The sequence below is a fragment of the Bombus pyrosoma genome, linkage group LG8 (assembly GCF_014825855.1).
Source record: "Bombus pyrosoma isolate SC7728 linkage group LG8, ASM1482585v1, whole genome shotgun sequence".
Taxonomy (NCBI): domain Eukaryota; kingdom Metazoa; phylum Arthropoda; class Insecta; order Hymenoptera; family Apidae; genus Bombus; species Bombus pyrosoma.
The window spans coordinates 12,030,624-12,044,385 of record NC_057777.1 but is presented as its reverse complement, the minus strand read 5'-3'; the positions used below and the strand labels follow the sequence as shown (position 1 = coordinate 12,044,385).

Here is a 13,762-nt window from a genome sequence, read left to right as displayed (position 1 = left end):
AATTCCGTCCATCTAGACGGATTGCTTTCTCATCGCTAAATACAATTTTTCTTTAACGTTTCCTGCATTGTATACTGTGCACGTATCTTTATGAATTCTATACATTGTTCTTTACATTGAGACGTGATTGATATCTAACGTTGCAGTGTTGCAAATGTTTATATCGCTGCAAAATACGTTGAACGATTTATCGCAAGATCTACTATTTTAGCAAATCTATTTTTGGCAATGCGATTGCTCTCTGCTCTTGCTTGTGCTATATTTTCTAGAACTTCTAAGCAATTATACTGTTATCTTTCCATTTTTGCTAGCAAATGAAGGAAGACTTATTTTCAAAATTCATTAAGAAATAAAACAATAAAATATTGAGCAGACTTGTACTTTATTACTCTGCTATCAAAACACGTCAATACCAATAAATAAGAGATATAATAAGATTCTATTAGGTTTCCCTCCATAAATTTCTTATAATATTAATCATATAATATTCTACAATATATGATAGCGATTTTCCCAATGCGTTTAGCATAATATATATAATTTATAAAATATATGTAACATTTTCCCTTATAGAGCATGTTAACATTTTCTCTTGGAGTCCTTAACATGCATCATGACGTAGTCTGTATCAAATGTAGTGTCAGATTGCACTATAACGAGTAATAATATTACCGGAAAAAATGGAAAATGCAAGTAACCAATGTAAAAAAGTAGGATGCTTCTTATTTAAAGCAACATAACCTCTATACATTATCTGTTGTATCAGTGCTTTTATATATGAGAATCATTTACAATTAATTACAACCGATTAGAATGAAATAATTACATAACTATCATACAGAATGATTTACAACACTGAGAGTAATTTAAAATTGTACGATACGATGTGAAAAATATTTTTATGTATAAAATATCGCAAATAAAAAATAGTTTATATCAATGTAATCAGTATTGAACGATACTATATATCTCATTTGTTTTGGCAAAAAATTTTCATGCTTGTAAAGTCAAAAATTTAAAAAGAACGAGTTCCATCGTCGGAAGATAAGTCAACGATTGCACAATTCTTGGTTTTTTGTAAATAACTACTGCGATATTTATTGTGAAACTGTTTTTTAAATATGTTAAAATACTTGTGCTACTTTCATCAGTATTTATAATTTACCTTGGAATAATAATGGCTAATATTTTATTGGTTATGGTAAAAAGTAGAGAACTTAGAGAACTATAGAGATTGAGGATCTCTCAGCGAAGAAAAAAAGGATATTCCTTGTCTGCAATGCCTGGAAAATTTAAACTCTCGAAAATGAGAGTCAGAAAGATGTTTCTTTTTTATTATTTAATATGTAGTTTATAATTTGTCCAGCTGGACATTCGGTAAATTTGTCAAGCTTAAAAAAAAAGAAAGCTATGCGAGCTGAAGATGTGCCAAGAACGAGTAGAAAACGCAAAACGACACTGCGGCGAGATATTCGTATCGTTCGCGAAATGAAGCGTAATCCATTAATTAAGATTCGTGAAATAAAATGAACAGCAAACTTGGAGAAACGTTCCATTCTCTGCAATTTCGATGATTTTGAAACATGTTATGGAGATGGAAGGAAAGTGAATTCAAAATTTACGGGAATACTCCAATGCATTATAGATTTAAGGTATCAAACTAAGATAACGAGTGTTTCACAGAAGCACAACCGTCCCTATGGAATAAACTAGGTCGCACAATTAGTGAAAAATACAATCATATAAAAATATTACAATAAACACTGAAGAAAATTCATATAATAGAGAAATAAATTACAGTATTGATTATTAATAAAAAATAATCTTCAACATCTGGAAGATCGTCTACTAACACATTATTGAACAAAGGGATATCGGACAAAATATTGAACTTTTATGAAACATAGTATTACCATTTTAGTTTTTTTAACATTAATTTATAAGGTGTTCAGATATTTTTATAACACCAAAATTCACTTTTTCCAACACTTCTTCTTATGTTTAAAAGATGCTTTGTTTTAAATCAAAAGTTTTTTACTCCGACACCTATACAATATAGTTCGGTATACTGAAAAATGTTTTCGTTGTTTTCTCCGTATTTATTTCAAGTATAATACGGCATAGAAATCAAAGTTATGCTAATGTCCGAACATTTTCAGGCCTGAGTGTATAACCGGGGATCGGCCTTATTTCTTGAGATATTCGTAAAAAATGCCGCTATCGCTACAAAGTATTTTTGACTACAGTTATGCGTATTTGGCAATGCGAGCGTCAGTATTAGTTGCAGGTTACCTTTTGTTTATAAACGAGGGTAAGCTGAGCAAAGGCTTAAAATAGTGGCACAACTACATAGATGAAGCTGCGACATATGCCTGCTATAAATTATCTACTATAGCTTATATACTAGCTCAATAAAAAGAGAATATCATCATTTCTTATGTTTAAGTGTGGGTTAGAGTTTTCACCAACCGCTGCAAGGTGGGCGCAAACGGTTGCGTGAAGTAATAACAAATTAATTATAAAAATAGTGTGTATAACGTATTATAAAAATAATAAGAGAATGAGTAATTGATATTATTTTAGGAAACAGAAGAATCGTTATTGTACACTTATTATAGGTGGATGATTGGAGGCTTGCAAACTCACGAGTGTCTATCACAAAACAATAACGTTCAATCCTGGACTCTTAGAGATATAGCGGCACATGAGTCAGAGGACATTTCAAATTATATTGTTGTTTTGCCTCGGAGTATCAAGACCGCTAGATTACAAGTAATGTAAGAACAAATAAATTCCGGGCAAAGCAATGTCGCCGCTACATGCAACCGTCGAATGAAGACGAATTTGGATTTTCCGACTCTCCCCTGACCAGTATAAATAAACAGACGCGATCGCGTGCGACACAGTATCGAACAGCTCATATCGAGTATCAATGAGTATTAACGAGCATCTCCGAGGATCTACGCGACGAACAACAACGAGTATTTATTCCGAGTTTTATATTGTATCAACGACTCCCTGTACGCATATTTATTTATTTCAAATATACTTGACGGACTGCGACAGCAAAATTTCGCCCTCATTATTTCGCGATACCTATTCATGACTAACCCTCCACAGAAATAAAGCAAACCTATATCTTTTCAGAGCAGCTTTTCGATCAATATCGTGCCATTTTATATATTTTTCATTACATAGTTAAACATTTTATTTTGGATATAATATTAAAATTTAATATTAAAGTTTAATATATTGTTTATAGCCACATACTCCAAAGTAGCGATCTTGATCTGTCAATTATGCATTAGAACTGGCAATTGTATTAAAAAATGGGGTTGAACTTTACTGTGGGGAAATAAAAATCATTGTCTTTCTTATCTGCAATCTTGTAGTTTTCCATGTGTGGAATCCACAAATCCAAGTTTGAAATTGCGGGATCCAATGATTCATACCATATGATTATGCAAAGCAAAGCATCTTCAGAGTATTTTACATTTCTCTTTGGCGCCAAATGGGCTTATGTCCGTTATATCGTCCATTGAATTGACCACACAGATCAGCATTCACACGTGCTCGACTTCTGCTTACATTATTCAAAAATGTAGCAGATCGGTTCCATCAACAATTTCACCAGAATGACGTTATTATGACAGCAAAAACGACGCCATAAAAATTCGCACAATCCTTATCTTTGTCCCTATCCTCAGCTGGTTTCTAATTGAATTCTATTTTTTGAGTATGCGTACATGTTACATTGAGTATATTATATTCACAAAAAAATTACTTCGTACTAACATAATTGGCCGTCTAGCGGCAACCGGAAAATAAATACAGGAAACATTCGATAACTGCGAAAAGGTGCATAACACGATAAAAAGAGAACGAAAAAATTACGCAGTGGTGAAAAGACGCAAGTGAATTCTTTGGACGCATTGGAAAAAACTGTTACCTACAGGCCTTGACCACTGACATTGTTGCAATGCATCGTTCACACGAACTATTATTGAACTGTCTCGAGATTCAACTTAGTATAACCGAGTTTCTTTAGAGCATAAAGACAGATCTGGGGAAAAAAGGAGGATGCATGCACAGACTTGTAGAAAAATACTTCAGTAAGTTTACTTAATAAAGTTCTATTACAGATCGATGATTGAAACGATGTTGAAAGGCGAGTTCCTAAGGATGGACATCCGAATTTTCGGATTTGCCAGTTTTTTTAAGATGAATGGAAAATTAGAAGTAATTGGTGGGTACATGTTTCAAAGAACGTCCAGCACCTGCGTACCGGTCGCATCGAATAGCAACAGGTTTTACTGTTCTTCAAGGTGGATCTCACCGGTAATAGGAGAACACTTTAACCGGAACATACGGATAAGACCAGACACTTGCAATGTTAATGCTTTTTATTTAAAAAAAAAGAATAAATATTTCAGTTCACAGATTACTTATGCAACACTTCAATTTGCAGAAAACAAAAAAAGAATATGAAAAAAACAATATTACAGCCTTTTTTCAAAAAGTAATCAAACTCATCCGGGTTTGCTGTATACAAGCGTCCTTGAGTCATATCAGAATGAAAAACCAAATATATACAAAATACATGTAACCGAACACTATATTTAGGCCAAATGATATAGGCCAAAATGATTACCATCCACGTGCAGTCAGTGACTCCATAAACTGTACTCATTGAAAGAGCCAGAATCCAATGTATTGCTAAAGTAAAGTGTAAAATACCACACAAATGTTACATAAATACGACCCTGTACCACTGGATCCCAAAACTTAAAACTAGGATTTTCGGATTCCCCGTTTCGAAAACTGATAGATTTCAAAAAAAAAAAATGATTAATTCTTGACTTTTCCCTAAAGTAAAGTTCAGCCAAAAACAATAATAACATAGATCCAAAATTCGTCCACATTTTCTAATTTGGGTCCGTAAACGCCATAAAAGTACTGGTTTATTTCGTCGTATCCGGAAGCAAGTAATATCTTTCTTTTTTTATTAATCTTGTGATTTAGGTTCCATGTGAACTAAAATCTCGATTAAAACAGCACACCAATGTACACTGTTGTGTACAACAGAAATGCAAAATCAGAAGATTTATACAGTGACACATAATATAATAGTACTTTAAGGAAAAGTAACGTTTATACTGATTTATGCGAAGTAATGGTAACTGCATATGGTCCATAGGTGTTTAAATACCGTGATATTGGTAAATTTTTTGAAAAAATATGCAAATAAAAATATTCTTAGCAAGTCGACGCTAGGGGAAGATATACTTGGATTTCAATTGATGAAATAATCGTTGGATAAAGTTGGATGTTATATAAGTAAACGTGATGGTTAAACATTATGTGAAAGAGCAGTCTTCAACGCGTCATTCATTTGTTTATAAAGAATTGCAAAGAAAACAAACTGTGAATTCCGCAAAAAAATGTGTTACTTTCAATGTGCACTTACTGCAAACTATTGTTCGTAACTAATTCCGTTTCGTGTATGTTGGAAGCTGGAAGAAGTTTAAAATTATTTTATCTTAACACGTTACGTGTAACATGTATAACAGAGCTTGTGTAAAATAGCCGAGAAAATGAAACTATTATTCCCTTCGATCAATAAATTGTTTCTATGAAGCAAATATTTTTAAAAGTTGCACACATTGTGTCGGAACTTACATAAAAAAAAAACTATCAAATATGCTGATATGTGATCTTACAGGTAACTTCAGCATCACACAGAGTATCCAAAAAAACTGTAGTACAAGCCGCTGAAAGAGATAAAATTTGTTCATCCGAAGCCTCGTGCACAAGAAAATCGAATTTGAGTTTCTGTCAAGTATCGTATTGAAGAGACCGAGCATTGACTGAATGTGTTCCGTCGTACGCGGTTACTTTGTTCGTATTTACGACTTGGCATGGCCTGAATTACTACACGAAGTTTCGTGATCACAGAAGTAAACAATGTCCCGCAGGATTTTATTTACAAACTCCAGGTGAACAAAATAAAAATACGAAACTGTTAAGAAAACAACAAGCACTCAGGATAATAAACCATCACGACGGATGAAACAAAACATAACGTAGTTTGATCCTTAAAAATAACGACAACAGAACTGCTGGAACCGGGAGACAGCAAGCAACACGTGTCAGCACTGTGTGTGCTTACGGGCACTATGGGCAATATATGATATATTTTAAAACAGAGCTGCCGGCGGAGAACTATGAGATAAGAAGGGTAGAACAACAGGAGCGATATAACACCCGCTCTAGGTCAGAAGCCGCCTCCATTTTTGTAGAAAGGATTAGGACAGTGGAAGAACGTATGGAGAAAAAGTGGAGAGAAGAATGGAGTTATTATAGGGAGGATAATTGGACAAGGAGACTTATAAATGACGCTTGTATTTTTAAGAAGTACAGAAGGAATATTGAACACTTTACCATGCAGATCTTGAATGGACATTGAATATTTAACCTATATCGTAAGACGATTAATTCCCACTCAAGATGCTGGGATTATAATTGTTACGCCACGAGGCTTTCCATAGGTCGTATTCCTAACCGTCGCTCGTGGCACTACAGTGTCGCAGACAGATCGTCTCATCTGCCCGACAAATATACAATGTAGCGGCAAGCATCAAACAGAGCGAGTTCTAGAAACGTCGATTCGTTTCGTTATTTTAACTACACATAGAAGGTGACACGTGTGATCATGGCGTGATCGGTGGCGTGACCCGAGCATGGTGGGGGTCGCCTCCCAGAGAACACAAGGGCAATTAGTATCGATCGAGGATTCGAACGGAATGCATTAAGAGAGTCTAACGAACAAAATCCAAGTCGCTTAGTGTACCAAATACATCAAGAAATATTGTAAAGTCGAGTCGAATTACTGCATCAAATTAATTGTATAATCGTTAAATAATTTGTGACGTGCTCGTTGTATTATTTTAATTATTGTGAAATATACCATTTTATGTTAACCCTGTTAATTCAGTGTTAACCTCATTTAACCACCTCTGTTATCTTAACCGAAACAGGGGAACGACTAATTCGCGGCGTCGATTATCCGAATCGTAGCGAGAATTTACGCCTCTCGCTGACGCGCTTTCCTCGCGATCGCGTCTCTCCGCGAACGGTCGTAACATTTGGTCCTTCGAGCCGGATCACGTGTCAAGTGAAAAGTGCACACCAGTGACACCTACAACCATACAATGCCACGTGAATCGAACATAAACAGCAGCAGAAGCGTTACCACTCCAGCGAAGTCAGTAACGCCAAGGGCCGTCAGTTTTGAAGAGGCATAACCCGGTGATTGAAGAACGCAACCACGCAGCTTCACGCCAACAACTAGAGGGTCAATTTCCGCAAGGAAACGTCTTACACGTCAAACGAGACACATACCGTGACAAGCAACATTTAAACTCACAACCACAACGTAAGCTCGTTCATGGTATTGTCTTTACAATCCGCTATACCAATGGAAAGCACAGACAAAATTACCTCTTTGCATCGGAGTCGAGGCTTCCAAATCGGCCGATTTACTACTTTATCAAAACGACTCGATGAATATGAACAATCCAGCCAACCGAATAAAACCTCTTTAACGGCCTACTCGACGACACGTGGGAACAATACAGACTATTACAAGAACAACTAGAAGATTTAGGCGAGGAGAAAGACGCGCGCGTTTCCGAAATAGCAAACACATATTGCGATCTGGTAGTACGATTACACATTCTCATGGATGATGCACCAGCATCGTCGTCGAAATCGCCAAGCTGCGATTCACCCAATGTCGCCGAGCCGATATCAATTAAACTACCAGAGATTCATCTACCTACTTTCGACGGTGCCATCGAGAATTGGCATTCATTTTATGACTCTTTCTCGTCCACGATAGATCGAAGCGATCGACTTACACCCGTACAAAAATTCCATTATCTTCGATCTTCCTTAACCGGAAAGGCCGCGTGAAGCATCCAATCGTTGGACGTTACGGAAATCAATTATCCAATCGCGATTGATCTTCTAAAAGACAAATTTGACTGCCACCGTCAAGTCTGCATGCGCCACTGGGACTTGGTTTTCGATTATCCGAAAATAAATAAGGAAACACCCGAAGCTATAGACGATTTTCTTGAGACGGTCAAAGTAAATCTCCAAGCTTTGGAAAAACTAGGTGAACCAATAACTTCAAATGCTGTCCTCATTAAATTATTCACTTCGAAGCTACCGTCAGCCATCATTCGCAAATGGCAACGCACACTACCGGACAAAAAGATGCCGTCATATACGCATTTGGTAGAGTTCCTTAAAACACGGACGAACGGCGATAGAACAAGCCCAACAACAACCGTGACAAAAAGGACGTCCGAGCAACACAACCGACTGCGACAACACGCGCCGCGAAGCGTCACTTTCACCACTACATGTAGGACGTTGGCGTGTCTAACTTGTAAAGGACAACGCGAAATATGGAATTGCGATGTCTTCAAGGCGAAGACTGCCAAAAATCGTCTTGAAACCGTCAAAAAGGCATCACTCTGTACATTGCCTAGGTCAAGGACACACTCTTGCTCAATGCTCTGCCGGTTCATGCCGCATATGCAGACAGCGACATCATACGTATTTGCATCAATACCAAGGTCACGACAAATCACGATCATCGAGCGACCGATCATCCAGCGGACGGTCTTCACCTAATTCACCGACTCCTCGTTCGTCACATCGTTCGAGACGCGCATCCGCGTCTACCCGGTCGTCTCCCCGGTCGTCTCCCCGGTCATCTCCCCGATCGTCGCCCCGAACGTCTCCAAAACGCGAACCTTGGCCATCACGAACACACGCAACCGGATCAAAAATATCGTCTAGTCCTCAGCGACAAGGAAGGAAATGACTACATCAGACGACTGTAATTGGGACCGAATCACAGAAAACCGAATCACTGACCTCGCTTCATTCGCAACCATTGCATCACGGTCTCTTAGTCACAGCGCAGGTCAATATACAAGACGATAAGAGTCAACCATTCCGTTGTAGAGCTCTGTTAGACATCGGCTCTAGCATGAACTTCATCACCGAAAAACTTGCTAATTTGTTGAACCTCAACCGACGGAAATGTTCGGTCCCAATCGGAACTCTCGACGCGTTATCGACGACCTCGAAACACCATATCACGGCCACGATCACCTCAATTGGCGGCACATACGAACGCACATTGACGTTCCTGATCATTCCAACTATATCGACTTGGGTCACAGATCAACCCACAGATCGCTCAACTATACAAATACCTCGGAATCTCCAACTAGCCGATCCAAGATTCCATAGATGTGCTCCGATCGAAATCTTATTGAGCGCCGGACCAACACTAGCTTCACTCTGCGTCGGTCAACTTGATATCACTCACTGAAACGGGTCCGATTTGCGGCTGCAAAAGCTCGATTCGGATGGATCATCGGGGGGAACCCAGCCTCGCAATTATCAGCGCATACATTTCACGTTTCCACGACGGCTTTACAGGCGAGCCTCGCCCGGTTTTTGGGAATTTGACGAAGGACCGTACACTTCACACATTTTGGAGGCGGAACAACAATGCGAGGAACATTTCTGAAATCACGTTCATCGCACCAACGAAGGGCGATACATTGTCGCTCTCCCATTTAACGAAACAACTCCTTCGCTTGGATCCTCTAAGGCCATGGCGATGAAGCGACTCACATTTCTGTGCGATCGTTTCGAACGAGAGAAACAATTTGAAGCCGACTATCACGCCGTAATACAAGAATATTTGGAATTAGGACACATGACGAAGATTACCACGGACCACTCCTCGGATGACGGATATTTTCTGCCACATCACGACGTGATCAAAGAGTCCAGCCAAACGACAAAACTCCGAGTCGTGTTTGACGGATTGGCACCAACCACCACCGGAGTTTCCTTAAGCGACATACTTCACACGGGACCGAAACTACAAGATGACTTATTTTTCATTCTCCTGAGATTATGGTCTCATCAATACGTTCTCACGGGGGACCTTGAAAAAATGTATCGACAATTTCTTGTGCATCCAGAGTATCGGAAATTCCAACAAATTTTGTGGCGTAACACTAATGGAGAAGTTGACACTTATCAACTCAACACGGTGACGTTCGGGTTATCAGCAGCGCCTTATCTAGCCATTCGGTGCATCCAAGAACTGGCGGACGACGAGGGACATCGGTTTCCACGAACGGCCACAGTTCTGCAGCGAGATTTTTACGTCGGCAATGTGCTCACAGGAGTTGATACAAGGATCAAGGCGCGATCACTGAGCAAGAAACTCACGGAATGGCTCAAACTAGCCGGTTTAAACATTCGAAAATGGGCATCAAACGACCGAGAGCTGCTACAAGGACTCTCCGAACAGGACATGAACGATAAACTACTTCCAGGCGAATCTCAAACTTTAAAAACTCTGGGCATTGTTTGGAATTCCTCTGATGATTCGATCCTATATTCCGTCAAAATCTGCCCTACCAGCTCCCGAATTACGAAAAGAATAATCAGCTCCGAAATCGCCAAGATCTACGATCCTCTTGGATTACTTGCACCAGTGATCGTTCGAGCTAAGATGCTACTCCAACGACTTTGGACATTAAAAATCGATTGGGACGAATCTCTGCCGGCTGACTTACATGCAGAATGAAATGAATACTATGCGCAGTTGCCATTGCTAAACAACGTAAGGTTTCCACGCAAAACTATAATCAAGTCTGCAACGGAAATCGAATTACACGGGTTCTGTGACGACAGCGAAAGGGTTTATGGGGCATGTGTTTATCTTCATACTATCACTCCGGATGGTCAAGTCTAGACACGACTCCTCACTGCGAAATCAAAAGTGGCTCCGCTCAAATCACAAACTATTACAAAGCTGGAACTGAGTGGAACACTTCTTCTCACATCCTTGACCACCACAGTCCTTCAAGCACTAGGAAGCAATATTTCTCGGACTGTTTATTGGGCTGACTCTACCATCGTCCTTCATTCGATTAACACATCACCCCATACGCTGAAAACCTTCGTCGCTAATCGTGTGGCAGAAATTCAAAGGAAGACTCACACCTCAGATTGGCGTCACATTCCCACCACCGACAACCCTGCAGATCTCATATCCCGAGGACAATCGCCCGAAGACTTTCTGCGACCAACCATTTGGCAACATGGACCGGAGTGGCTACAACAACCTGAAGAATACTGTGGAACCCAGTACCACTACCAATCGAAATACCGGAATAAAAGAAGGCAACCTGTCTGTCCATGACTCCTCCCGAGCACAGTCTGATTGACCTAAGCTAATCAGAATTACCGCTCGTTGCCTCCGATGGAGAAAAAACAGGATAGAAGAAGACCTCTAACTACACATGATTTAACTATTGCGCATAACAAACTTATCCAACTGTTACAACTTTGTTATTTTTCAGATGAAATTCGTATTCTCCGAACTGATCGAAATTCTGCAGTGAAGGGGAAGCTACAACGGCTCAATCCATTTCTGGACAAGAACGGAATGTTGCGAGTCGGAGATCACTCAACAATGCCTTTTAATCAAAAACATCCGATCATTTTACCTAAATCTCCCGTTACGTCACTTATAATCGAGCATAAGCACCTCCTAAACCTCCACTCCGGAACTCAAGCTACCTTATATGCCCTAAGAAAATTTTATTGGCCTATCGACGGCCGTAGTCAAGTTTGAAGCACGCTGAAGTAGTGCGTCCGTTGCTGCCGAGCCAATCAACCTCCAGTGGATTAAGTAATGGGCGATCTCCCAGCCGCACGGATAACGGAATCTCAGCCGTTTACCAATGTCGGAATCGATTATTGCGGGCCATTTTACATCAAAGAACGAAATGTATGGTAAGTATGTCAATTGTAAATTGTATGTCTTGCAGTTAAAGCAGTCCACATCAAGCTGGTCAGCGACCTCACTAGTGAGGCCTTCATTGCTGCTCTGTGAAGATTCATTGCTCGCCGAGGATTCTGTCTAACAATATACTCTGACAACGGTACCAACTTCGTTGGCGCCAACAACGTTCTACGAAAGCTCCGAAACCTCCTGCAATCCGACGATCATAAAGTAAAGGTTCAATGTTTTTTAGCCGACCGACGGATCGAATGGCGCTTCATTCCGCCCAACTCAACCCACTTCGGCGGGTTATGGGCGGCTGCAGTGAAATCCTTCAAACGACATCTCAGACGTGTCATAGGTAACGAGTTTCTAACATTTGAAAACTTAAATACACTCATCATTGAAATCGAGTCTATCCTCAACTCCCGTCCGCTTACTCCAATATCTACAGATCCAAACGATCTCCTTGTTCTTACTCCCGGTCACTTCCTTATCGGAGACTCTGTTACGTCTCTGTTACGTCCATCCTTCGCTACCTGGCAGGCAACGGCCAACCTATAGTCAATACTCAACCTATACTCAATAGACCCAAGGACCCACCATAAAACGTTAACTTTTAACTGCATTGTTTCCACACATGTTTGCCAGTCAAACTGCTTGTCTTGAAGAATTTGCTAATCTTATAAGTGTTTTCGGTTTATGGCTAGGTCTTGGAAAAGTCCTCGAGTTTATTAGGCGCTCTTGAAAATCATGAAGAAAGCGGGTAACCGAATGGGAAAAACGAACATATGTCTACCGAAAAAAGGCTGCTTTCCCCAGGAACAAGGTCACCCCCGATCCACGTTGGTAGGAGACTTCCTTATATCTTTTTTCATTAGCGTGGGTCATAACCAATCGGCATCGCGGATCGTTATCCTCACTTCCCTGAGGAAAATTGTGAACAACGAATCCGCGTTCTTCGTCCAAAGGGCACACCCACACCAAGCTTTCCTCCGAAACAACATAAGAACAAATCAGACAGTCTATGTCAACTCGATTCAAGGGACATTTCAAGGAACCTCAAGAAGTCAACAAATCGAATACAGTCAGTCGACAGAATACACCATCATACGCGGCAACACGAACAGAGTCTCAGGTCGTACTCGCTCGTAGTTGTCTTTTCAAACATTCATTCTTGTTCAATTACTGGGGAAAATTAATTTTTATTATAAATTTATAGAATATGCCTGCAAACTCCTGGAACCACTTCACAACTTATTAAGGAAAAATGTCGAATTCATCTGCAATGAAAAATGTGAGAAATCATTTCAGAACATCAAGGAATATCTCTGTTCAAGTCCGATCCTAGCAATATATGACCAAAACAAAGAAATATTCATTTATACAGATGCAAGTGGTGATGGCTTAAGAGCCGTTTTAAAACAACCCCAAGATAACGGTATGTTACACTCGGTTGCGTACTTCTCAAGAAAACTCAAACCAAACAGAATCAAAGAAGAAAGCAATCTACCTCGAATGCCTTGCTATTAAAGAAGCGATTCAATATTGGCAACATTACACATTACTGTTGCTTCGCACAAAATGCTTGATATGAAATGAACCTTATAGCGATAGCGATCGTGATGAGAACTAGCTGCAGTGCATATGTAACAGCAGATGGGTTCACAAAAATTGCATCAGGTCTAATATGGAGTTCTACGTGTACATCAACTGTAACTCGAATGATACACGTTGCTGAACCGAATAACAAGCGTATCAACTAAAAAATTGCGAAATAGAGATAACAATGACATGATCGCAAGTGATCTTAGTTAATATACTTTGAACTTTATTGCTGCATTTTTGATGATAGCGACTAGTGTTATT

General features: G+C 39.6%; 1 protein-coding gene and 1 pseudogene across 1 annotated transcript; both read left to right on the top strand.

Annotated features, from left to right (window-relative positions):
* The first annotated feature begins 5,700 nt into the window (after positions 1-5,700).
* LOC122570307 lies at positions 5,701-8,896 on the top strand (annotated as a pseudogene).
* Positions 8,897-9,700: 804 nt separating this feature from the next.
* On the top strand, positions 9,701-10,690 carry LOC122570306. The gene has a single exon (XM_043732429.1). The coding sequence runs from the start codon at positions 9,701-9,703 to the stop codon at positions 10,688-10,690; it is 990 nt and encodes a 329-aa protein (XP_043588364.1).
* Positions 10,691-13,762: the final 3,072 nt, after the last annotated feature.

Excerpts from the sequence above, each read along its gene's own strand:
- LOC122570306 (XM_043732429.1), top strand. The coding sequence starts at position 9,701 with ATGGCGATGAAGCGACTCACATTTCTGTGCGATCGTTTCGAACGAGAG.